The sequence below is a fragment of the Pezoporus wallicus genome, unplaced genomic scaffold, assembly GCF_028554395.1.
Source record: "Pezoporus wallicus isolate ANWC-B61680 ecotype Strahan unplaced genomic scaffold, APGP_CSIRO_Pwel_v1 contig_8108, whole genome shotgun sequence".
NCBI lineage: Eukaryota > Metazoa > Chordata > Aves > Psittaciformes > Psittacidae > Pezoporus > Pezoporus wallicus.
In genome coordinates, this window is record NW_026638088.1 from 3,297,908 (window position 1) to 3,324,891 (window position 26,984).

Below are 26,984 nucleotides of genomic sequence, written 5' to 3' on the forward strand. Positions count from 1 at the left end.
GGCTATGCTGTTGCAAAGCTGTGGATCATAGAGCAGCAGGCAAAGCCTCTTTTGCTGCACACTTGAGCAGTTTCAGTGGTCAGCAGTGAGTAAGCGGTTGTGAGAGCCAGGAATCATTAGCAATGCTAACAGGGAAACTTATAATGTGAATTTCTCCTAGAAAGAACCCAGGATGTCTGACAAAAGAGATTTAATGTAAGGCAAACAGAAAGGTGTTACTTAAAACCGTGTTGTTATTGCACCCTCTTCCAGTCCAGGGGTTCAAAGTGCCCTTGTCCCTGCTGTTTGCTCAAACCAGCACTCCTAGGAGGACCCAGCTCCTTCTGCATTAAAACCTGGTTATGCCACGCTTCTGGTGTAAAGAGATCTTCTCGTGTGGGATCACTTGCATGAGCACTCGCTCTGAGGCCCCGTTGTGCCTGTAAAGAGGCATTGAAATATGTGGGAGTAAAGCCCTTAATGTCTGGATCAGGCCATTTGAAAGGTGACTTAACGTGGACTCTGTTTCACTTGTAAAGTTTCTTTGGTATCACAGGGGTGGACTTTTCTGTGTCTTATGAGGGGAGGGAAAGTTGCGGAGGAGATGCACAGTGGAATCTGCAACTTATTTAATTGCTTGATGAAATCTAAACAACCTAATAATGAATAAATGCCTTAATATCGGGGATTTTTATCTGATTAGAGACCTAATGCGTGATGTGACCTCTTTGCAGTCCTATGTATGTCCTGGCAGACCCCAAGAGGCAGAACATTGTGTTGTTCTCCCCTGTACGCCAATGCCATAGGTGGAGATCAGTCCCCAGGGAATATCAGCTTCATAGGTCACTTCAGTTCTTCTCCTGCCTACAAAAGCATTGAGGTGTTTGGTTAAGGAGCTCCATCGAGCCTGGTGGTTTGGTATCACTTGCACAAATAGAGCTGCACCAAGCTGTGATGGTTGGGTGTGGGTGGCTGATGGAGATGGAGCAGTTGGGCTGTAGCACCCTTTGATGCTGCTTGTAAAATGTGTGTTCAAAAAGGCCATAGTTATTAGGGATTTGGACAAGAAACTGTAGAATGGGGCCAAGAGAAGGCCCTGTGTCCAGCTTCCCGGTGCAGTGCCTGAGGGCTGCTCTCAGTGTAGGAGGCAGATGTGGATGTGGTCTGATCTGGCCCTGTCCATCCCCTCCCGAGGGCCATTGGACCAGCGGCCTGAGCCCCTGGGAGCAGAGGTGGTCTAGTCTCACTCAGGGCAGAGCGACTGCAGTGAATTTATGGGGTGAAGCTGATGATCACTCCATCAAAACCTCCTTATCTGCAGCTTAATGCCTGATGAGAGGTGGATAAGGAACGTGTGTGCGTGAGATCCTTGCGTGAGGGAATCCAGGAGGAGGGAGGGTGTTTCTCTGTGCAGTACAAAGGTTTGATGGAAGAGGCAGCGTTTAGCACTTGTAATCTTATCCCGCTTGACTGCTCTTCAAAAACATGGCACGTTTTTTTCTCCTCTGCATCTAGAAACTTGGACCAACCAACCTTCCAAATGTAACCTAAAGAGAGCTTTGTCAAACACAACAGAAGTGCAGGCGGTTTCCTGCCAGTTCCATAAGTACGAGCATATGATTTGCATTTCATCTTGAATAATGATGTAAGAAATCTGCCAGGAAAGATCCAAACCCTGTTCCCAGGGTTGTTTCCTAACCAGCTGCAGCTGCTGAGCAAGCGTGCAGGGATGCCCATTGCCTCTCCATTGCCTATAGTAAGGAAGGGGTTGTTATAACATGTTTAAGAGGAGAAAGAGAAGCTGACATCCAGTTCACTTATTTGTTTAGATCAATATTTAGTCAATATTTAGCTCAAACTCATGGCCACTGTTACTGAGCTTTTCTGAGCAGCTTTTGCATCCCTGAAGTGACTCATTTTGATAGAGATGCTGTAAAACCTTCTGACGATGACAAACACACAGTAATTGCTTCGGAGCATCCTCGCCAAGGGATTAATTGCATGAGAGATGTATTTTCTGCAGCTCCCAAAGCTGTGGGTGCTGCTGCGCCGCCCAGATGAGGTTAGTAGAAAACACATGTCAGCTCTCACCGGTGATGTTTATGTCTCTGCACAAACCTGCCTCTTTTCAGCACCCAAATCCTCTAATGAGGAGTGACTGGGGAAGGGGAGTGCGAGGATGTGCAGCCCTGAGAAACCCTCACACCCTCCAGTTTGGGAAGTTGTGGGATTTGGGGGGGTCAGGGAATTGTGCCTCTCCCAGTTTTAGCAGAGAATGGCCATAATGTGGCCTCAGCCCTGGCTCAGGCCACTCGGTGCCATCCCATCTGCTAAGCCTGCAAAACAGCATCCCAGATTCACATTCATTTTGGATACTTTATCCATTTCTGTATCACTGGCATCATGGGGCCTACAGGAAACCTGGAGAGGGGCTTGGGACAAGGGCCTGTAGGGACAGGCCAAGGGGAATGGCTTTAAGCTGCCAGAGGGGAGACTGAGATGAGCTCTTAGGCAGAAGCTCTTCCCTGTGAGGGTGCTGAGGCGCTGGCACAGGGTGCCCAGAGAAGCTGTGGCTGCCCCATCCCTGGCAGTGTTCAAGGCCAGGTTGGACACAGGGGCTTGGAGCAAGCTGCTCTAGTGGAAGGTGTCCCTGCCCGTGGCAGGGGTTGGAGCTGGATGAACTTTAAGGTCCCTTCCAACCCAAACCATCCTAGGACTGGATGATAAAGCAAAACCCTCCATAACCCCAGCTGCAGAATTGTAGGTGCCTGACTCAGTGTTGAGCCCTGGCTGTGCTGGGGCACTTCCCTGTGCCAGGGTGATGGGAGCTGCGCTCTCTGCTCACACTTCTCTTGCCCCTCTGCAGACAGCAGCCATTTCTCCTTGGAACAGAAGGGTATAAAGCACTTGGTTGTCTGAAGGAGGCACCCTTGGCTGTATTTTCCCATCAGTACACTGCTGCTGGATAGGAATTACTGAGATAAACAGCTCTGACTGGTTTAGTGCTACGGGAGAACTGTTGTTTTTAAAGGAAGACAAACTGCCTTTCACTATGTAAGTGAAAGAAACGTCTGCACAGCCTTCACCCAGGGCCAGAGCTCCTCCAGCTCCACCTGGGAGATCTCACAGATAATACACCGTTTATTTGCTTTAGCTCTTCAAACCAGTTAATCTTCATAAATGAGTCTGGCTTTGCATGCACACCGTAATCCCATGCTGGCTTTACACAGGCATCGTCCCGTGTCACCGAGTGTTATGATGTCCTTTGCCATGCTGCTGTTATTAAACCCTCACTGACTCGATGGACACTCCCCTGTTGACACTGCTGTCACTTAGAGATTTGCTTTCCAAAATAATGGTAATCCAACTGACTGACCTAAGGGTAAGTGTGTATCCTGGCAGGCTGGCTTTGGAACAGCGTCAGGAGGGAGGGCAGTGCTCCTGCCACTGCCTTTGGGGCAGTGAAAGCATTTGGGACTATGTCTTGCCTTGTCTTCTGCCTCTCCTTTGCCCTTTTTCACTCAAGATACCCAAATTATTCCTGTATTTACCATAGAATCCAGAAATGGTTTGTGTTGAAGGGACCTTAAAGCTCATCCAGCTCCAACCCCTGCCACGGGCAGGGACACCTTCCATTAGAGCAGGATGCTCCAAGCCCCTGTGTCCAACCTGGCCTTGAACACTGCCAGGGATGGGGCAGCCACAGCTTCTCTGGGCACCCTGGGCCAGCGCCTCAGCACCCTCACAGGGAAGAGCTTCTGCCTAAGAGCTCATCTCAGGCTCCCCTCGGGCAGGTTAAAGCCATTCCCCTTGGCCTGTCCCTACAGGCCCTTGCCCAAAGCCCCTCTCCAGGTTTCCTGCAGCCCCTTCAGGTACTGGAGCTGCTCTCAGGTCTCCCCTTCAGGAGCCTTCTCTTCTCCAGGCTGACCCAGCGCAGCTCTCTCAGCCTGGCTCCAGAGCAGAGCTCCTCCAGCCCTCGCAGCATCTCTGTGGCCTCCTCTGGATATAAACTGGAAATAATTCACGATTCTTTTCTATTGGGTTCTCATTCAAACCCTTTTTAATGCAATAGAAAAAAACAAGGGTAACACAAGAAAGAAATCCGTCCATCCATGGGGTGTGGTGAAATGACCACACAATTACAGCAGCACTGAAATATGTACTTTTAATACATTGAATATTGTAAAAATAAATACAGCATGATCTCACGAGGTTCAGAGTTTCTATTAATTTATTAAATGCTTGTAAGTGAGCTCAGGGACAAGCCTGGTTACGGGGCTTTTGCTCATCCAGGTTCCTGGCCCTGTCATTGACATTTGCAAGGAACGTTGTTTAGATTCAGGCAATTCCTGGTCATTTAGAAGAACACTGGCAAAGAAGAGTCAGGATGTTGGGAGTGGACTTTGATGGAGAATCTTGCGGAAACGGTTTGGATTTAGGGAACACAGTGCAGGGATGCGTTTGGGTGAGGTGGGTACCACGCAGCTCCTCCACGTTTAGTGTGAGCTGATAAGAAACAGGTTATAAACTGATAGCTGTTGCCTTTCTACTGCTGCAGGCAAGTTCATCTGGTTTGCAAGGGATGTGCTGGGAGGCAAATCAACCTTTCCATTCACCAGAGCCATGTGGCCAGGAGCAGGTGAGATAAAGAGATCTCTCCTGATATGCCCCATGCATGTGAGGCTGGAAGCACTCTTTGGCTTTCATGTTTACCTCTTCAACATGCCAAAGTCAGGTGGGCTGAAAAAGAATATCCAGGTGGAAGAGAAAGACCTTGCTGTGCAGTGAGGTTACACTGAGGAAGCCATTGGGAGGGTCTGGGTGAAAAGGAAAGGGAAGGAGGAGAAGCAGGAGCACACAGCTCAGTTTAGGGCTGGTTTATTACTCAGTTACCATTGCAGTGTGTGACAAGCTGCTGGTGAGCCAGGGCTGACAGATGGAAATGCTGCCAGCACAAGCCACAAGAAAGTTAAATGGGGGGAAATGAACCCCAGTGGTGACAGTGGATTCTGTGTCAGTTGTTTGCAGTCTTGTGTGTGTGCTGGGACTTGGTGTCTCCTGGCTCTGTGTAGGTGACTCTTGTTGAGACCTTTGCTGTCTTAAACTGCATAGGAAGGACAGGGTCCTTTTACTCACCCAGGCACTTGCTCATGTTCAGATGTACCTGGGGAGACGTGAAGTACCTAAGCACAGGGCTGATCTTTGTGTGCCACCTCTGTAATCCATAGAAAGAAAGATGCTGCTCAAGTTTGGTCTGTGTGAAGGCCCACTGCATCCCATGTTGATGCAGGCTCTAGTTTAGGTCAGATTACATGAGTGAACTGGTGTGGACACCCTTCAAAGCTCTTAACTCAGTCTTCTTTGTGCAATCAGATACTTACAGACACCTGAGTTTAGTGTAAATTTAATCCACGGTGTTATTACTGCATGAAGCCAAAAGTACTGTCGCAGGGGAACTGCAGCGGGATCTGAAGGCAATGGGCAAGGTCCAAGATAAACATCAAGGCTAGAAATATTTCAGGACCTAAATAGAAAACAGAGTGGGAACTGATCTGAAAAGAAATGATCTTGAAACACCACAGTGCTGTGTCACCCGTTGGTCATTCAGCCCCAGCACTTGCCTTTTCCTTGTGTAGCATTCACTGAACAGTCACAGGGGGTTTGTGGCTGGGAGAAGGACTCGGTCCAGGGGCAGCACCCTCACCCCAAAACCTGTGCAGTAAAGTTGCGGTTAAACGGCGACACTCCTGTAGGCTGGCATCATAGGGTCATTGGAATCCCAGAGTGGGTTCTGTTGATGGGACCTTAAAGCTCCTCCAGTTCCAACCCCTGCCACAGGCAGGGACCCCTTCCACTAGAGCAGCTTGCTCCAAGCCCCTGTGTCCAACCTGGCCTTGAGCACTGCCAGGGATGGGGCAGCCACAGCTTCTCTGGGCACCCTGTGCCAGCGCCTCAGCACCCTCACAGGGAAGAGCTTCTGCCTAAGAGCTCATCTCAGTCTCCCCTCTGGCAGCTTAAAGCCATTCCCCTTGGCCTGTCCCTACAGGCCCTTGTCCAAAGCCCCTCTCCAGGCTTCTTGTGGCCCCTTTACATTTTCACTTTGCTGGCTGCTCTCCTCTGTAGCTCAACAAGGAATTTGCACAAGTGATCAAGTCTGTTACCAGCCAGCAATGCCTGTGGGCTCGATTGACTTCCATTTCATTAGGTCTTAAGCTTATCTGTAAATTTGAACACATCAGTTGCTGAATCAGGCTTGATGTATGTCCTGTTTTGACCTTTTGCTGTGGGTAGATTTGGATCAGGACCATGAAGCAGATACACATTTGAGCACTGGTGCTGTGATTTACTTACAAGAGCATGTGAGGTATGCAAAATGTGAACTATGTGAAAGGAATTGTTGATCTCTGCCTTGATCCCGAGAAACTGATATCTGTGTTTTAAAGCCAAGGTACTAAAGTGGGTGCCAGTTGGCAGCTGGAGGTGGGAAGTGTGTTTATGCCACGTAGGAGCTCTGTGTGCTGCTGTGGGCTCCATGTCAGGCCACGGCGCAGGGTTTGGATGAATGTCTGATGAGCAGAGGGTGTTCAGGTTAAAGCCATTCCCCTTGTCATGTCCCTACAGGCCCTTGTCTAAAGCCCCTCTCCAGGTTTCTGGTAGCCCCTTAAGCCACCAGAAGACTGTTAGAAGGTCTCCCCAGAAGCTCATCCCACCATGAAGAGATGCAGAGGCAAGAAGGAATTTCATGTGACCCTGGTTGTCTGATGAAGGGTGATATGGAAACAGAGCCAGGGAATGAGATGTGGCCACTTGTTCATTGATGAGCCTGTCCCAGTAACTTCACCACAATAACATGTCAGCAGCCTATGATCAGGACTGCTATTGTAGGAGCTGCTATTTTGAGCTCCTGATAGCTGTCGGAAGCAATGGATGGACCTCACAACCCAATGCTCACCTTCTTTATCACCATGCCCTGGTCTCAGGGCTCTTTCTGTCTTACTCTGATGCTGCTGTTCCTTTCATGTCATTTATGCTGCTGCCCCATTCTGGAGCTGGTTTCCAAAACAATTCCAAGTCGTGCCTGCTCCAGTTGAACCACTCATCTCATGTTTCACCTCTGTGAATTCCAGGCTGGCACGCAGCCCTTAGGGGCAGGGGTGGTGCGATCTGGGCTCCCCTCTTTAATCCCCGCCTTCAAGATTCTCTCCAAAATCCCGCTTCTGGGGGCATTTCTGTCCTGGAAAACTGATGTCCCTGCTCACTTTGCTGTGTGCAGCTATCGTGGTTAAATCTTTAGTTCAAAGGTGAGCTTCAGAGTGAGCTTTGCTTTGGTGATGCGTTGTGTTCCTCCTGGTTTTGTCTTGTCTGGTTGCGCGCTTAAATTGCAATGCTTGATCACCTTCAAGAGCAGTTGCTGTTGGTTGTAGTCCAGTAGTTAAATTCTATGATAAATTATGATAAATTAGTCTGTGATAAATTATGATAAATTATGGTAAAATGGCAGTGTTCAAGGCCAGGTTGGACGGAGCCTTGGGTGACCTGGTTTAGTGGGAGGTATCCTTGCCCGTGGCAGGGGGGTTGGAAGTGGGTGATCTCATGGTCCTTTCCAACCCTAACTATTCTATGATTCTAAATAATAAATGAATAATAAATTACATCCTATTGATGAGAAGATGGAGAATTGACCTCCAGAGCCTGCAGTAGCTATTGTGGGGGTTTGGCTCCGGTTTCAGGTGTTTTGTTTTCTCTTCAAGAACCAACGGGGTAAAACTACTCTCACCAGAGCTGACTCCATGCAGAAACACACGGATGTGGTTGTGTCTGTCTTTTGTATCTTTGTTGGCTGAATACTCTCTGTTATCTGAGGCATCTCAGCCTACCATTGCTGGAGTTAATGAAGAGTTTAACTGGCAGTTTAAAGGTTGCACTTTTGCAATCCGTTTTTTTTATGTACTTGGGAACATCTTGGGACCATCATCCAATGGAGCCTGGACCCCTTCCCGTTGATTTCTCAACTGATGGGAGATGTCTGTGGAAGGAGGTTTCCATCTCCACCATCCCTCCTTCCCACCCCGCTGTCTTCACAGCTGTAAATTCCTGCAGTTAATTCATGGAGCCTGGATACCTCCCTGTGGAAAACAGCGCTACATGAATCCAGGGACAGTGCTCTGGAGCGGGTAGCTCAGGAGCGCTGGGAGATGCTTGGGGTGTCCTGGAAGGCAATCCTAGCACTTCTTCCCACTAATCCCATTAGCTCTCCCCGGCTGCTGTGCTGGGGAGCCCGGCTGCTGGCTGTCTGCTTCCTCTAAGCCATGCACACAATGAATGGGGGACTTCAAAGAGGCTAAATGCAATTTGCATTTCCAAGCTCTCACAGCCAAGGTCTTCAGGAGGGGATGAAAGTGTCTTTTGTTAACCTTAATGGCAGAGTTGATTAAAAAAGCTCTGATTTTTCCCCGTTAAGGCATAGTCTGATTCCACTGTGCAGCATCTGGGGGAGGATGAGCTCTGCTAAAAGAAGAGCACACAAAGAAAGTAACCTGTTGCCTTGCCAGCTGTGGCCATAGTCAGGGATATTCCAGGATCAAGCTTCCCAATTTGAGAGCTGGGTAGTAGCTGTCTCAGGTGGGGACCAGCATCACTAAGAAAGGAATTATCAGCAGCTTTTCATGAAGCATCTCTCTTTCCCCAGGTGTCTCTTTCCAGAAAATGGGTCCCAAATATTTCCCACTGGATTCTCAAAGCAAAAGGGCTGATTTGCACATGTTTCAGTGATCATGTGTGCAGACCCCTCCTCAAAACGTCCATAGAGCTATCTGTTGTGTGCCAGTGCTTAACTGTTGGTTATCTGTTCCAAATGAGCAGTGACTGGTCTGGTCTTCAGAGGTTTAGTAATTTCCTTTCTTTGCTTTGTTTGAAGAATATTGGCAAATAATTTCACATCTGGATTTATGTATTAAATGTCTCCTACATTGCATAAAACAAAGCACCTAATGAAAGAAATCTGTCTCTTTAACTCCTGTCTTAGCTTGGGTTCTGTTTTAGCCATAACTGTTACCACACTCATGGAAGACTGTAGAAACATTTCCTATTTCAAGGGTATCAGTCCTGGGAGTGGTTTGGTTTCTTATATACGCTTGAAGTTCTGTCTCTTGCTAGCATGACTCTTCCTGCTGGGTTTATCAATATCAAGTACAAGTTTGGTTCAAAGGCAGGCAACAGCACATTGGCTGCTTTAAAGAAATAGAAATCTTTATTTTTCAGGCAGTTTATGTTTTCCCTGGGTATAAGCAACCTGCTCTAGTGGAAAGTGTCCACACCTGAGGCAGGGGGTTGGAACTGGATGAGCTTTAAGCTCCCTTCCAACCCAAATCATTCCAGGATTCTGTGATTCCTGGATAGAGGCTTCCCTCTCATGCAAAGAGCATTCATTTCATACAACATTAATGCATATTCTGGCTAACCTGAAATGCCATTCACTGTTTTTACCATACAGCTGATGGCTTTTTATATTCAAGATCTCATCGAATGTAAAGGTGTTATCCCTATGTTCACTTGGGGCTCATTTGTGGGATACTAAAAACTACCTGCAGCAGTGTGAGAATCCTTGAAGGCTCAAACCATTCAAGGCACAAAGCCTGTGCTGTGCCCGCTGCACTACCTAAAGACCATATAATCCCTTATCACAGGCTCTCACTGGAGGGGCAGGCAGCCTGTGGGCTCCCGCGCTGGGAAGCACCACCCAGAACGAATCGCAGAGCGCAGGACAAACACAGAGAGCCCCTCACATCAGCCCCTCATAATGCAAGTGCCAGCTCCCTGGAGTGCCATTCTGTTGCCAAATCACATGGGAAGTGTTTCACCCCTTTGTGTTTATGATTGGTTTCAGTGATGAGTATGAAGAGGACGGGTTCTGCCAGCCCTACAGGGGGATCGCCTGCGCGCGCTTCATTGGAAACCGAACCATTTACATGGAGTCTTTGCATATGCAAGGGGAAATAGAAAATCAGATTACAGGTGGGTAAAAAATGAGCTTGCTGCTTCTGCACAAAGCTGCCTTTTCCCAGAAAGCCCTCGAGTTTATCAGCTGCAGCACTACGCGTTTGCTCTTTATCCCCTCTTGCCATGAGCCCATCACAAAGCTCACCAGGAGTCCTGCATTGTGCAGTGGCAGTGGCAGGAGCCATCTGAAGAGTGACAGTCTGAGCAGCCTTCGTGGCTCTGCTCATCCAGCTCTCCCAAAAGAAACTAGAAGAGGATTTTCCCAGGGGAAGGGACTGTGTATTTACAGCTCTTGGGGGTCTCACAGCCAGGCTTCCTGTGCTGCTGTTACCCAAGCAGATTTTAAAAGCCAAAGGAGACCAAACTTGCTGGGTATTTACCTGGTTGAGATCATTTAGGTGCTGGAAGGGGCTATATAAATAATCCTGCAGGTAGTGGTTTTCCTTGAGATGTAGTAACGAACCCATTTTTGTTTATTTTGTGGGCGATGCTGTGCTGATGAGGGTGCTGAAATCAAACTGAGGCCTCACAGATAACATGATACTTACGTATTTTTAATATGAGCTAACCTTGGTCAATCCTAGCCACAGCAGTCATCTCTTCTATATTCAGATGATTTCTTGGTGTCAGAATATTCCAAATTTCTCTTCCCCCCTAGAGTGTTCTTCCTTTGTCTTCAAACACTGACAGCATTGCAAGAAAGGCTTTTGCATCACTCTCAGGAAAGGCCAATAGTTTCTGTACAGCCAGAGGTCCATAATGCTACGCAGTTTTGTATGAGAAGTCATTTGGGGTAGTAGAAGAAGGACTTTTCACTGTGGCCTGTAGGGACAGGCCAAGGGGAATGGCTTTAACCTGCCAGAGGGGAGACTGAGATGAGCTCTTAGGCAGAAGCTCTTCCCTGTGAGGGTGCTGAGGCGCTGGCACAGGGTGCCCAGAGAAGCTGTGGCTGCCCCATTCCTGGCAGTGTTCGAGGCCAGGTTGGACACAGGGGCTTGGAGCAAGCTGCTCTAGTGGAAGGTGTCCCTGCCCGTGGCAGGAGTTGGAGCTGGATGAGCTTTAAGGTCCCTTCCAACCTAAACCAGGCTGGGATTCCATGATCTTCCATGAAGGTACTGATAATGTCATCCTGCATCCTGCAGGAGTTTTGTTTTTAACCTGTTGGGCAAAAGGCATCCAAATAGTCTGTGACTTTGCAAACCAATATAAATTATTTCTGGGGAAAAAAGAGTATAATTAGGTTTGGGGTTTTGGTAACTAACTCAACATTAATCCCATGTTGAAAGCCAGATGTATTTTCTCCATCAGTGAAATCAGCATCGCTAATAACTCCTAATGTAATCAGTGCTGGGTATTTCTGCAAGGCCTGTTCATCACCTGCACTTCTGAAAGTCATGGCTGTAGTGGGAAGCCAGGGTTACCCTGGGAAGGCAAAAGCATAGCAATATAATTCCCTCCGGATTAAGTAAAATCCTTTTGTGTATTTCACAGCTGCCTTCACCATGATTGGCACCTCCAGCCATTTGTCGGATAAATGCTCCCAGTTTGCCATCCCCTCGCTGTGCCATTACGCCTTTCCCTACTGTGATGAGACTTCCTCGGCTCCCAAGCCCCGAGACCTGTGCCGGGATGAATGTGAAATTCTGGAGAATGTCCTGTGTCAGACTGAGTATATATTTGCAAGATCTAATCCCATGATTCTGATGAGATTAAAGCTGCCCAACTGCGAAGATCTTCCGCAGCCGGATAGCCCTGAAGCTGTCAATTGTATCCGGATTGGGATTCCAATGGCAGATCCCATCAATAAAAGTAAGTGAAAAACTGCCTCTTCATTAGGGACTGTAGTGACAGGACAAGAGGTAACGGGTTCAAACTTAAACAGGGGAAGTTTAGATTGGATATAAGGAGGAAATTCTTTCCTGTGAGGGTGGTGAGGCACTGGAATGGGTTGCCCAGGGAGGTTGTGAATGCTCCATCCCTGGCAGTGTTCAAGACCAGGTTGGACGAGGCCTTGGGTGAGATGGTTTAGTGTGAGGTGTCCCTGCCCATGGCAGGGGGGTTGGAACTGGATGACCTTAAGGTCCTTTCCAACCCTAACTATTCTCAGATTCTGTGTGTAAAATACCACTGTGAAAAGGTTGGCTGTAAGGGCTTGTGCATCCCTGTTGGAGCTGGAGCCTGGGTTTGAAAGCTCACAGACAGCGTGCTCTCAGAGTACCTCATTCCCACACTTCTCCCCAAAGTGGCCCAAAGTGGGTAGAAATGCCTCTCAATTTTTTTAATTTAGCTGCCTATGGGCTCACATTTAGATGCTCTTTGTTGGTTTCAGGTCTTTTCTTCTTAATATAAAGCAGGAAACATTTGAATACTGAGGAGCATCAGTAGCTTCAGCTTCCCTGTCCTCCCACAGCAGCCCAATGTGCTCCACCAAGGCCAGGGGTGCAGCACAGGGGTGCTGTCAGGAGGAACATTCACAGGGGCCAGGTCCGTGGCTGTCCCTAATACAGCCTGATTTTAGGCATTGGCTGAGCTCCCTCTTTGATCAGGCTGGGCTGCAGCCTGTTCACAGCCCTTATACATCTGAGTAGTCAAATATAAAACGTGGCTCCCACAAATTCTCCACCTTCATATGAAAATAATGGCTGCAATTCAGGTTCCCACTGTAGTTTTTACTTCTTTTGTGTATCTTATATTAAAAACGCTTGGCATAAGCTGTTTTCATTACAGAAGCATAAGCTTTAAATCCTCCCAGGAATGTGAATGCAAAGCAGGCCCTGCCTTACAGCCGCAGCAAATTGGGAGCCCGTGCTCCCAACCTGGGTTTACCGGCCCTGGGCCAGCAGCAGTGTGCTGGGGCTGGGGGATGCCAGCAGCTCATCACCCTCGAGTGCTGCAGGGTCTGCCTTGGCACTGCCACCACCAGCCATGGCTTTGGGTTATTATCCAGTGTGTGCTTGAGCCCAGAACCGCCCCCCCCATGTGCTGGGCTGCACCCCCAGAGCATGAGCAGCAGCTCAGGGAGGGGATCCTGCCCCTCTGCTGTGCTCTGGGGAGACCCCCCCTGCAGCCCTGATCCAGCTCTGGGGCAGCAGCACAAGAGGGACGTGGAGCTGTTGGAGCAAGTGCAGAGGAGGCCATGGAGATGCTGCAAGGGCTGGAGCAGCTCTGCTCTGGAGCCAGGCTGAGAGAGCTGGGCTGGGGCAGTCTGGAGAAGAGAAGGCTCCTGAAGGGGAGACCTGAGAGCAGCTCCAGTGCCTGAAGGGGCTGCAGGAAAGCTGGAGAGGGGCTTGGGACAAGGGCCTGTAGGGACAGGCCAAGGGGAATGGCTTTAAGCTGCCAGAGGGGAGACTGAGATGAGCTCTTAGGCAGAAGCTCTTCCCTGTGGGGGTGCTGAGGCGCTGGCATAGGGTGCCCAGAGAAGCTGTGGCTGCCCCATCCCTGGCAGTGTTCAAGGCCAGGTTGGACACAGGGGCTTGGAGCAAGCTGCTCTAGTGGAAGGGGTCCCTGCCCGTGGCAGGGGTTGGAGCTGGAGGAGCTTTAAGGTCCCTTCCAACCCAAACCACTCCCTTATTCTATGGTTATCATTTATTGTTTTCCAGATCACAAGTGCTACAACAGCACGGGAGTCGATTACCGGGGCACGGTGAGCGTGACCCGGTCGGGGCGGCAGTGCCAGCCGTGGAACTCGCAGTACCCCCACACTCACACCTTCACTGCCATCAGGTACCCCGAGCTCAACGGGGGCCACTCCTACTGCCGCAACCCAGGGAACCAGAAGGACGCCCCGTGGTGCTTCACCTTAGATGAGAACTTTAAGTCTGAGCTTTGTGACGTCCCGGCTTGTGGTAATTACTGACCTTTTCTGTGTTACCTTTCGGAGCAAAAAGGGGAACCTCTTTGTCACATCCTGTGCTGCAAACCAGGAGCTCAGGGGAGCTGTGCTCAGTGTCTTCCTTGAATCCCCGAGAAGAGAGCTGTAAGAAAGGCTAACTCCAGTGTTTGTAGCTAAAGCCACAGCAATAGTAATATTTTACTAGGGAAAACTCCAGAAGGCGATGAAGCAGCAGCGTGCTGCCAGCATGAGCGTCCCAGGCTTTCTGGGTTTCCGCAATGAGCAGTGCAGCTCCTTACTCCAAATTAAATCATAGAAGCATAGCATTGTTTCAGTTGGAAAAGTCCTTTAAGCTCACTCAGTCCAACCATTCCCCAGCCCTGCCATGGCCACCACTGACCCATGGCACTGAGGCCTTGTCTCCACAGGGTGTGAACACTTGCAGGGACGGTGCCTGCAGCCCTGCCCTGGGCAGCCTGTTCCAATGCCTGAGCACCCTCTGGGGCAGGAATTGTTCCTCAGCTCCATCTAAACCTGCCCTAGGGCAGCTTGAGGCCGTTTCCTCTTGTCCCATCCCTTGTTCTTGGGAGCAGAGCCTCCAAGAGCCTCCTGGCTCTATCCTCCTGTCAGGCACTTGTAGGGAGTGATCAGGTCCCCCCTGAGCCTTCTCTTCTCCACACTGAACCCCCCAGCTCCCTCAGCCCTTCCCCATCACCCTTGTGCTCCAGGCCCTGCACCAGCTCCACTGCCCTTCTCTGGCCCCACTCCAGCACCTCAATGTTTCTGTTGTGGTGAGGGGCCCAGCACTGAAGAAAAGGTTTGAGATGCACATGATACAGCCCAGACTGTCTGCCTTTCCCCTGATCGACTCTTTCAGTAAGAAGATAATTTAGATCCCATTTTGGCATCGATTCCCATCTTTCCATTAATTGAAAAAGACTTTGGAGCAGGCTCAGAACATGCCTCACAGCAGGAATGTTCATAACCATAACCAGAAATAATTTAATTTGGGTCTGGCTATGGAACAGGAACATCACAAGGTATCTCCTTTCCAAGGGGAAAAAAGGTAACGTTACTGTTACTGAGGCCACAGAAAATTCTGTGTGAACCCTTGTACCATGGATTTCCAGAGCATTTCTGGGTGCATTTCTGGCATGTCCATCCCAATAGTTGTATTTTTGCCTTGGCATGCCATCAATATTGTTATTTCTAAGTGCAGATAAAACAATTAGGCACCATTTGTTCCAGTCTTCCATCCACTTCCCCCTGGTGACAGAAAAGCAGAATGAAATGAGAGCCGAATCACCCTTTCTGATCATTTTGCAAAGCCAAAATGCAGCCAGGGTGGTGCTGGAAATACACACTTAAAAGGAGGCTCTGGCACGAGCATCTCTTTGTTAAACAGGGCCTGAGCTCGGTTTGCATCTATTAAAATGGTTCTTAATAAACCAAGCAAAATGGGGAACATTTTATAACCACTTTGTGGATCAGCACCAACAGTGCAGCTTCTGTGAGCTGATTCTGCCCGCGCGTGGCTTGGATGGGTGTGCTCTGCTGGGGAAAACACTGGCTGGGTGGATGAGCCCAAAGAGTGGTGATGGATGGTGTGCAGTCCAGTTGGTGCCTGGTCACAAGTGGTGTTCCCCAGGCCTCAGCACTGGCACTGGTTCTGTTTAATACCTATATCAATGGTCTGGACAAGGGGTGCAAAGGCACCCTCAGTGTGTTTGCAGATGACACCAAGTTGGCTGAGAGTGTTGATGTGCTGGAGGTAGCAAGGCTCTGCAGAGGGTTCTGGATGGGCTGGATCAATGGGCCAAGGGCAGTTGTTAGAGGTTCAACAAGACTCAGTGCTGGGTCCTGCACTTGAGCCACCACAGCCCCATGGAACGCTCCAGGCTTGGGGAATTGTGGCTGGAAACTGCTCATGGAAAAGGACCTGGGGATGTTGGTCAACAGTGGCTGAACATGAGCCCCTTGTGCCCAGGTGGCCAAGGCCAACAGCACCCTGGCCTGTATCAGCACCAGTGCAGCAGCAGGGCCAGGGCAGGGATTGTGCCCCTGCATTGGGCACTGGGGAGGCTGCACCTCGGATCCTGTGTTCAGCTCTGGGCCCCTCACTGCAGGAGAGACATTGAGGTGCTGGAGCGGGGCCAGAGAAGAAGAAATTTCTCTGTCAGGAGGGTTGTCAAGTTTTGGAACAGGCTGCCCAGGGAAGTGGGATTCACCCTCCTGGAGGTATTTAAAAGACACGTTGATGTGGCACTGGGGGACATGGCTTAGTGGATCGATGGCAGTGCTGGGTTAACAGTGGGACTTGATGGTCTTAAAGGTCTTTTCCAACCTAAACAACTCCATGATTCTGTGTGCACTTTTGAGCGTCCTGTGTCTCTTGCTTTGATTTCAGTACATCCAACTTCAGATCTTTCTCTCGTTAATTAGATGCAGTGCTAGACTGACTACACAAGAGCCGTTCAATCTGTATAAACTGTTCCAAAGATCCTTTTCAGCCCTTTAGTACAAAAATCTGGAGCTAAGCAGCAGCTGGCAGGACTCCCCTTGGCTTATTCCCAGCTCTTGGCTCTCCACCGCGGGAGCTGCAGACTGGGCTGGGCTGGGTGAGGGGACATGGCTCAGCCGCAGGGGGTTTGGGCAAGCTCAGGGGTCTCTGGAGCTCCACCACCAGCGATGCTGTTGAGCCGTACTCCACTGCAGTGTCACAGTATGGCCTTTCAGCCGTGTGCTTTTGGGGTTACCCACAACTTCTGGGTAATTGGATCATTTAGAGTTGATGGAAGGGGGCTCTTTGCCAGGCCCCCTTAGATGGGCTCCGAGATCCCAGGACTGGCTCAGTCTTTTGATCTGAAGTAGCTGAAAGCAGGCCACTTTTGGCTGTGTTGCAAAAAGTCTCTGATTTGATTGTTTTGCTAGATAATAAATGAGATAGGCTGGCTGGCTTGAAGCATTTCTGACAAGGGTTTTAATCACTTCTCACCACTGCCTTAAATGGTACTCACTGTACAGCTGGGTTAGTGGCATTATTCTAAATGCAGACAAATAGAGCTGTATCAGGTGAGTCGGAATTGAATTGTTAAAGGCTAATCTGCATATTCAGTCCAAAACACCACGTAGGGCTTTGCATTCTGCTGGCTTTGCACTGGCTGAAAGAGCCATTGCAGGCACATTTTAATGAGTATTGTGCATTCTACCTCACCAGGACATGCCGCGATGGGAAATGGATTTAATTAGGGTGGCTCCCAAGAAACCTATTAACCTAATGAGGCTTCACAGTGAGGGCTGCTGCTGAGTAAGAATAATCATTGCCTTTAAGTGGAATAGCTCAGGTGATGAACTAGTGCCCAGGTCTCCATCTGCCTCGTGCTGATGCTTTCTTCTTTCTTCAACTGTATCTTTCAGATGTCTCACAAGCTGCAACAGTTTTGTTTCATCCAAGTTTGAATATAGGCAGATGTGAAACAGGGAGTAATTCGAGCATGAGCCTTAGCAAAGACAAACATAAGAAGGTTTTGAAGGAGAGGGGACAGGCACTGATTGTGTGTCCATGCTGGAGAGCAGCAGCCCAGCAAGGAGACTCACAGTGGATCCGTGCCGTAGAGCTGGACGTTCACAGAAGGCAGGGTGAGAGCACGCACTGCCGGGCACAGGGAGGCTGTGGTGGGGATGGTGCTTTAGTCCTCTCGTGTTTCCCAGAGGCCATAGAGGTATTTGGAGTACCTCTCCTCTCAATTGAAAACCAGATGGCACAACTTAATCTAAACAGAATGGTCAGAAAGGAGCGTGGGGGAGCGGGACAGCGTGAGCCTGGAAGAGGAGAGGGGTTATGCAAAGTGACATCCAGAGCCATTTGAACTTTGCCTCTGTCACAATTTGAGTCCAGCCCAAGCTTCAGATCAAGTTCATGTTTAATTAAGTGCATAAAAGAGAGCTGTGTGGGCCGCTAAGCGCTCCTACAACTCCAGCCTGGAAAACACAGACAAACAAACTGAAATGACCCTGTAGGAATAATAAAACTTTCCCTGTTGTGCCAGAATCCGCTCAGGCTGATGCAGCCGCAGACATTCACCACCTCCCTCGGAAACAGCCAGGCTGCAGCCACCAGTGCTGCAGCTCCACGGGATCCTCAGAGTCCCCGGGGTGCCCTGCAGTTAGTGTGTTAATCTGTGTGTCATTATACCCTGAACTCGGTGAATGCTGCTGGGAAATGCCGGGGCAGAGCAGGCTGCAGCGTCCCCGTGCTCAGGGGAAGGTACGTCCTTGTCAGCGCTAGCCGGGTGCTGCGTGAACACAGGAGCTGCTTCCCAAAGGCTCCCTCTCCTCTCGCACTGCACCTTCCCTCTAGCAATGTGCCCTGTGAAACCAGAGCCATGGAGGGAGGTGAGTGCCCGATGTCCCAGCTACGCTGGGCAGTGGGAGAAGAGGGTTTCATCTTTCACTCCTTAGCTGTGAGAAGAGCTGTGTGTGGAGGGAGCAAACGTCACAGCTAGCATTCACACTGTGTTACATAAACCACCTTCCCAACCTCTTCTGGACCCTTCTTTTTCATCCATGCTCTGGCTTTCCTTTCAGCTGTCATTGCTGGGTCCTTTGTGCCAGCGTTTGCCACCCTGCTCGGATTCCACCCTGTTAATATGTAGTTGGTAGAGGGGTGGGTTTTCCCATTAGCCCAGTAATCCTATTAAGACCAAGTCCTCAGGATGTAAGATTTTAAGATTATGCTGCAGCTTTTGTCTGTGTTCAGACTTTTTGAACCCCTTTCCTGACTTCCTGGGATAAAAACCAGGGCTGCTCTCTATTTCTTATCATTTCCATGCATTTCGCCCAGTTTCCCAGGTGTTCTCCTTTTCTTCTGCTCTAGAATCCCTAATTATCCTGCTCCCGTACCTGAAACTAACAAGAAAATAGGTTTTAAGTTGCGTATTTGTTCAGTGCTCTGGGTGGCCACACAAATGCTTTGGCCAATGTTAAGAGATGGTGAGAAGACGGAAACGGGTAATAAACAGGGAAATAAAGCTGTCCTTTTCAACAGCTCCCCACGTTTTGGTTGGATTAAGGAAACTATGGCACCAAACCCTAATACGCATATTAAAATAAGGAGTCCATAATCCCACCAGAGCCTTTCTTCCATAAGCTGTTTTAGAAACTCTGTTTTCTGTGGATCTGTATTAGACCATTACTTCATTTCACAAGCAGCAGCCACCTCACAGTATTCAGCTATTCCATGACCCTAAGGAGGTTTGAACGACACGCTGCAGGGAAATTGTTCCTGGCCATTCTGTGTCCTTACAGAAATGTTATTCCACAAAATTAATAGTGCTTTTAATAGTAAGGAAATAAAACAGCATTCAAGGTGGAGTGCAGTGGTATTACCCGGATGTTCTGTTCTTAACACTTCTAGCTGACCCAGGGGTGTATGGTGACACTGTGGGATACATCACTCATTGTTATGTTATGTTTTCTTTTCTCTGAACCAGATTACAAGGATTCCAAGGAAAAGAATAAAATGGAAATCCTGTATATCCTGGTGCCAAGTGTTACTATTCCCCTGGCCATTGCCCTGCTCTTCTTCTTCATCTGCATCTGTCGCAACAACCAGAAGTCATCCTCCCCTCCTGTTCAAAGGCAGCCTAAGCACGTGAGAGGGCAGAATGTGGAGATGTCAATGCTCAACGCCTATAAACCAAAGGTAATCCCTCATTTATGCTTCAGCATTTGCTGTCAGTAAAGGCAGGGAGTGAAATGCTTTGATCAACTCAGTGCTGAAATATTAAGCTCATTTCTAACCTCCAGTTTCTGCTGGTGCCTTTAGCTGGGTTTTTTCTGAGGACTTCTCTCAGCAGCAGCATCCCAAGTGTGCTGGATCTGTGGAGGTAATTCCCATGTGTCTGTGGATCTGAATAAATAGGAGCTGGAGTGATCTGTGAGAAAGAAATCAACCCATTACTGACGCATCTCTAAATCACCTCATTTGAGTTGGAAATAGTGCAGATAAAGACGTGCTTCAGCATTTTCTCAAGAGGGTCTCCTCATGGGTCTGCTGCGGTCAGATGTCATCTTTCACTCGGCTGAAATCACTTTGGAAAGACATTTTCCTGTTATGTTTTCCAAGCTCATCCATTCTCTCAGTCAAGAAGAGAAATGACCAAAGCAGAGCCTCAGGAAGCTGCCTGCAGCTCACACCAGTGCAGCTCATGCAGGGCAGCTCTTGGTGCTGGTGTTGTTTTGCTTCACTTTAGTCCCAGGCTCATGAAGAAGTCTTTAAGATCATTTAAGGTTTGAGCATGATTAACCCGGAGCTCCTTGTTTACAGGCAAGGCAGCCCCTTTCCAAACCTGCATCACCCGTTCCAGGGCCGTAACTTCCTTCTGCCACCTACAGGCAGAATCATGCTCGGGAAAGAGGATTTGCCTTGTTTTTCGCACCGTGCCAATTCCCTTCAGCAGCCTGGTGGAGATAGAATCATAGAATATTGCTCTTTTGAAGCATTTCAGAGTGAAAATCAGTATCTATAAGTAATTCAAATAGACCCTGTGTATCTGAAACAGGCATGCCTTGGGGTAAGCTGTTATTTTTGTTAGAAAATGACATAGCAAAATGAGTCCGAATTCTGATTTTCCTGGGTTTCAGCAGTGGGAACTCAAGCCTTCAAGTGTTGCTGCTGTAGGGATTCTTTCAGCAGAGATAATCCCTTGGCATCAGGAAAGGTCACACTTGTACTTCAGGAGCTGTGTTCTCCATTTCTTAGTCAATTCTGGAATAGTTTTCTTCTTGGGTTCAGTAGAGCAGCTACAGGATCCTGCTAGGGCTTGCTATAGAACATCAAGTTTATGGAATTATAAAGTGTCAGGGGAGACCTTAGATCAGCTCCCAGTGCCTAAAGGGACAGATGACAAGAAATCTGGAGAGGGGCTTTGGACAAGGGCCTGTAGGGACAGGCCAAGGGGAATGGCTTTAAGCTGCCAGAGGGGAGACTGAGATGAGCTCTTAGGCAGAAGCTCTTCCCTGTGAGGGTGCTGAGGCGCTAGCACAGGGTGCCCAGAGAAGCTGTGGCTGCCCCATCCCTGGCAGTGTTCAAGGCCAGGTTGGACACAGGGGCTTGGAGCAAGCTGCTCTAGTGGAAGGGGTCCCTGCCCGTGGCAGGGGTTGGAGCTGGAGGAGCTTTAAGGTCTCTTCCAACCCAAACCAGTCTGGGATTCTATGAATTAGGTTATAAAGGAGAGTCTTTTAAGTCAGTGATAGCAGTAAAACCGCTGGGCAGCTGAGCTGGAAAACACAGTGCTGCTTTTGACCATTAGTAACCCACACTGCTTACAGCAATGTTTTTCCAAGCATAATGCTAGCACCAGCATTCCTGGTTTAAATAGTGTTGCAGGCTCTGGGTGCTGGTATTGTGATGCCATAAGGAATGTTGTGCAGGGTGTCTGTTTTGGGTAGTGTGACAGAGTTTGGTCTATGGTTATATTTTAACTCCTCATTCCTACTCACACTGGCCCAGTGAATTTATCTTCATTTTCCTTTCAAGTTCTTAATTCCAGCTTTCAGGTGCAGCTTAGAGCAGCTGCGTGTCAAAATGTGGATGCAGATAATAAGAGATAAGAATGATGCAGAAATTAATAAGACAGAATCATTTCATTAGGTAGGTGTCAAAACAGCATCTTGCATCCAGCCTGCATTGTTACATTGGATTTGCTTCTGGATCCCCATTCTACTGGATATTTGGGGTACAGTCTTAGCTAAGAGTGAAGATAATGATAGCATCGGTGTCACTTCAGTGAGGTCACAGTTTCCACCTAAACTGCCGATGCCTTTTGCACACAGGAGGAAAGCAGCTTGCCCAGCAATGTCTGTAAATATAGACCAAGCCATTTTCTTTTTATGTTCCAAGTCACATGCTGCAAAAAGCTTTCCATCATATTCCTGCTCATTCTGTGTTTTCCCCCTGGGAAAGGCGGCTCTCCCTGTCTCAAGTGTTTTGATTGCCTTTCAAACAAAACAGTAAAAGAAAGGAAGTAGAATCCTACTTTTAAATACAGTATCCAGTATTAATGTCAACTTCGGGTAAAAACACGCCGAGGCTTCCAGCTCCAACAGAGGTAGGTGTGTGTTTGCTCATACAACTCCAAACGTTAGTATTTCATCCCAAGGCCTGTTTCAGTTTTAGGGGGTTTTAATTGCCTTCAAAAAATACCATAAATGAAGCTTGTCATGTCATTCACCTAATGGAAGGAGCTGATAAAGAGATAGAGGCGGTGGACTTCGCTCTTGCTGCTCTCCTTTGTACTGGGTTTACTTTGGCGTGCTGCCCCGTATGTATTTTACACTTCTTTCCATTTTGTACACCCATGTCTGACAAATGCTTGTCAAACAAAACCTAAGCAGATTTATAACCGCTTCGCTTGAAATGAGCCCTTCCTGCCAAAACTTTATGACTTCATTTTCTTTCATAGTTTTCCACTCTGTTGGTTCAAACAGAGGAGCCCAGCCTCAGGTCAGACAGAGGTCATTTCACTTTCATTACTAAAATATAATTTACAATATGCCAGACCTAAACAAGTTGTAGCCTAAAGGATTTGTATAATGTAAACCATCTGTTCCTCAACAATATAGCTAATTTCCTGCCATCACCGTACAGTCTACTGCCCGCCTGCTTAAATGTCATTAGTATTATTGCTGCTATTATTATTATTATTATTATTGCAGTATTTGTCTAAAAGTCACAAGTGGTCCATAAGATTAGGATTCATTTATTCTAAAATGTCCCTTTTTAATGATTATTTTAAATCTGGCCATTCTTTCTCTATGTTGTTGCTCTAAAGCTGCTGATATCAGGAACGCACATGTTTACACCCATTTACAAAGTATAAAACCCAAACTCCTTGGCCTTGAATCACGACCCATGGCTATAGCAAATGTCCTAAATGAGTGGGTTTGGGTGTAGGTGTTACATGTGGAAGTTAAGGTCTGCAGATAATGGAGCTTCTTTATGGCCTAAGAGTGAATGTGTGCACCCATAACAACAACAGAGTTTTTACAACATTTGTCTTTCTTCTTTGACCACTGTCTCATGCGGAATATCACTGTTCCTCATCCCTGGCAGTGTTCAAGGCCAGGCTGGACGGGTCTTGGAGCAACCTGCTTTAGTGGAAGGTGTCCTTGCCCATGGCAGGGCTTGGAGCTGGATGAGCTTTAAGGTCCCTTCCGACACAAACCAGTCTGGGATTTTCCCAGCTGACTCTGTCCTGCATGTGTCAGGATTGAACGTTCAGTCAAGTGTGAACAGAGATAGTCTTTACTGTGCCTTAAAGGGTTAACAGCAAAGTTGAAGAAGAATTGGCTGCAAGGACATGGTTTTAAAAAAGCAAGTTTTCTGCTAAACCTTGGGGCCCTGGCCCAGACAACCCTTCACATGTGCTTTCTGAAAGTACATGAATTGCCTCAATTCCTGCAATGCCACAATCAATTTTCAGTATATAAATGCCCAAACCCAAGTCTAAAAATGCCTTTGCTGAAATGCTGATGGTTCCTGCATATATTTAGATCTAATAAGTACTACTTTTATCTGACCTTGTAAAGAGGGTAAAAAGTAACTCTAAAATTAGTTTTGGAGCGCAGTGCACAGAGTTTTGGTGGCAGTCAGCCCTGAGGTTTGCTGATCTTGGGATACTGGTGTCCCTTAGGCTGTGTCTGATGCCATCACATCAGTGCCCGACTCTCACAGGGATATGCAGGATCACTGCCAAATAGGTCTGCAGCCCAAGGAATTCCTGTGTTGTTCTGCTTGGCTTTCAGACATCCTGCGTGAAAAAAATCTCCATTCAAAAATGTTTTCCATCCTGTTTTTTCTAATGCGGTTTTGCTGTTGTTTCTTTAACAGAGTAAGGCTAAAGAGTTGCCTCTGTCTGCTGTCCGTTTCATGGAAGAACTGGGTGAATGTGCTTTCGGCAAGATCTACAAGGGACATCTCTACCTTCCAGGCATGGATCATGCTCAGCTTGTTGCTATCAAGACACTAAAAGACTTTAACAACCCCCAGCAATGGGCAGAGTTCCAGCAAGAAGCATCTCTGATGGCTGAGCTCCATCACCCTAACATCGTTTGCCTCTTAGGTGTTGTGACCCAGGAGCAGCCTGTCTGCATGCTTTTTGAGTACATGAACCAAGGAGACCTCCATGAGTTTCTCATCATGCGATCGCCACATTCGGATGTTGGATGCAGCAGTGATGAGGATGGGACTGTAAAATCCAGCCTGGACCACGGGGATTTCCTGCACATCGCAGTCCAGATTGCAGCAGGGATGGAGTACTTATCAAGTCACTTTTTTGTCCATAAAGATCTCGCTGCTCGTAACATTTTAATTGGAGAACAACTTCATGTGAAGATTTCGGACCTTGGACTCTCAAGAGAAATCTACTCAGCAGATTATTACAGAGTTCAAAACAAGTCTCTCTTGCCAATTCGCTGGATGCCACCAGAGGCAATTATGTATGGCAAGTTCTCTTCTGATTCCGATATTTGGTCATTTGGAGTTGTTTTATGGGAAATATTCAGCTTTGGACTTCAACCCTATTATGGATTTAGTAATCAAGAAGTCATCGAGATGATCAGGAAAAGACAACTGCTGCCGTGCTCTGAAGACTGTCCCCCCAGGATGTATAGCCTGATGACAGAGTGCTGGCATGATCTGCCGTCCCGCAGGCCACGATTTAAGGAAATCCATGCCAGGCTGCGCTCCTGGGAAGGTCTCTCAAGTCACACGAGTTCTACTACCCCCTCCGGTGGGAATGCCACCACTCAAACGACTTCCCTCAGCGCAAGTCCAGTTAGCAATCTCAGTAACCCTAGGTACCCCAACTACATGTTCCCAGCACAAGGAATACCACAAGGCCAAATCGCCGGGTTCATCGGGCCACCAATACCTCAAAACCAGCGATACATCCCGATCAATGGGTACCCGATTCCACCAGGATATGCTGCTTTCCCAGCTGCCCACTATCAGCCACAAGGTCCACCCCGGGTAATCCAGCACTGTCCTCCTCCGAAGAGTCGCTCTCCGAGCAGTGCCAGCGGATCGACCAGCACAGGCCACGTCACTAGTTTGCCATCTTCGGGATCCAACCAGGAAGCAAATATTCCTTTGCTATCTCATATGTCAATTCCCAGTCATCCCGGGGGAATTGGTATCACAGTTTTTGGAAATAAGACTCAAAAACCATACAAAATTGACTCAAAGCAGTCTTCCCTATTAGGAGACTCCAGCATCCATGGACCTAACGAATCGATGATTTCAGCGGAGTTGTAACTAAGCGAGGCCTTTGTAAATAGTGCTATTTACAGGACAAACTAGAAAGCCGTAGAAAAGATTTATATTCAAATATTTTATTAAAGATTCCTCTGGTTGTGTAACAGACATTGCAGCAAGTATCTTCTGTGAAGTTTAACTGCTTACCAGGATGGGCAGACTCAACCAGACCGAGATCGTTGTGGTATGAATACGCAGCTTTGCTCAATGGACACGTGTTTCTTTTAAGTGCCACCAACAATTCAGAAAGGGGAAAGTGAATTTCTTGGTGTTTTAAATGAAAACATTTTCTCATTTCACAGCTTTTGAAACCTCTGCTGTGGTTTAAATCACAGAAACCTTTTTGTAGACTGAAAGCACATTTTAATATTTGTCTCTTTTTTAGGAGATGCAAATCTTGGGATTGCTGCTGGGGGTGCAATTTCAGGTCCAATAGCTAGTGAAAATGTCTGTAGAGTTCGCAGTCAAGGATGATGTTTCAAAGATGTGATCTGAGAGGGGAGTGAATGACTTCAGATAGGATTTGGGTCTCTCGGTAAGTTGGGAGTCTGAGTTCAGGTTCAGACCAAAAAGAGTCATTTATATGGCAGCACAATAGCTTGTGTTACCAACTTGCAGCCTGCAAAGATCATCTGCTCTTGGCTGCTCAGGATGGCTGGAGTTCTAAGAAAATGGCCTTAAAGGAGATGAAATTAAAGGGTTTTAATTTCAGATCCTGAATCAGCTTCTTCAAAGATAACATTTCATAATCTAAGTAGTTAAAACAGAAAATTTATATCCTTTTGTTGCTATGCAACTGTTTAATGGAAAAGCTCCAAACCAGCGTCTTATGTATGACAATCAGTTTTCCCAGGAATATTTATTGTTTCAGATCAATGCGTAATTTCAGTGACTACGACTCCAGTAACCCTGAAAAGAAGGGAAACTCACATTCCATCAGCCAGCAAATCCATGGATAGCGATTTCATCTAATAATGTGAATTAGTGTTAACTTCCAACTTGGAAATACATTTGTATAATTACTAACAATTCATTCAGGTATAAGCAATCAGTTCTTCATTTGAAACCACTTTAATGAGTTACAGAAGTGCTGTGGACGTGACAAGTTTTCACAGACTTTTTTATACGGAATAAGTATTTTTGTTGTACACGGAACGAAAACCAATCTTTTTGCTCAGTTGACAATGTTGTATGATATGACTTTATTTTTATCTCTTTTGCACAAAAGTGTGATGATGTTTTGTACAGCAGAAGTGAAAATACATCTCTGCATTTTCTCTCTCGGGCTACTTCTTTTGACCCTGATGTAGATGTTCTTGAAGTATATTACGGTGATATTCAGCCACTACCTTATACAAATATTTTTCTTTGTTTTCACTGCATGCGTTTAATCACTGTATTACTTGATGATTGAGTTATTAATTATGGGCATTTCAATTAGGCAAGCATGAAAATGTAATAACAAAGGCTATTTTATAATTAAGATATGTGCATTTTTGTATTTCACATGCCAGAGATGATATTAAACACTGATTATTTTATGCTGCTGTTTATTAAAACATTGGTTTAACTAAACTCATCGTTATTTTCTCCATCTTGGCATAAGGAACTTGAAACGTTTTGTGTTTAATAAGAGCTGAAATCTGTTCAGTGGGCTCAGTGAGAAATGCTCACTTAAATGGGGCATGAGAGCTTTGCAAATGATATTTGCAGGCAGATTACTTGGGGGTGACTTACAGAGGCTTGCATGGATATTTGACTGTGCAAATATTTGCAGAGCACACAGAAGAAGCGGGATGGCATGAGCTGCCCCGTGAGAAGGAAGCAATTCTTGCTGTGATCCCATCGGTGCTGTTC

The 26,984-nt window shown here is 47.5% G+C and overlaps 1 protein-coding gene across 2 annotated transcripts in view; it reads left to right on the forward strand.

The window, feature by feature from the left end:
• ROR1 (receptor tyrosine kinase like orphan receptor 1) overlaps positions 1 to 26,702 on the forward strand; it is a 176,495-nt gene extending 149,793 nt beyond the window's left edge. Inside the window, exons 5-9 of one of the 2 annotated variants that reach the window (XM_057409381.1) lie at positions 9,866 to 9,993; positions 11,470 to 11,787; positions 13,578 to 13,823; positions 19,303 to 19,514; positions 23,703 to 26,702. In XM_057409381.1, coding sequence (XP_057265364.1) covers positions 9,866 to 9,993; positions 11,470 to 11,787; positions 13,578 to 13,823; positions 19,303 to 19,514; positions 23,703 to 25,127 — 2,329 coding nt within the window. In that variant the 3' untranslated portion in view covers positions 25,128 to 26,702. The remainder of the gene's footprint in view (positions 1 to 9,865; positions 9,994 to 11,469; positions 11,788 to 13,577; positions 13,824 to 19,302; positions 19,515 to 23,702) is intronic. The other variant, XM_057409382.1, reaches the window with a different exon arrangement.
• Positions 26,703 to 26,984: the final 282 nt, after the last annotated feature.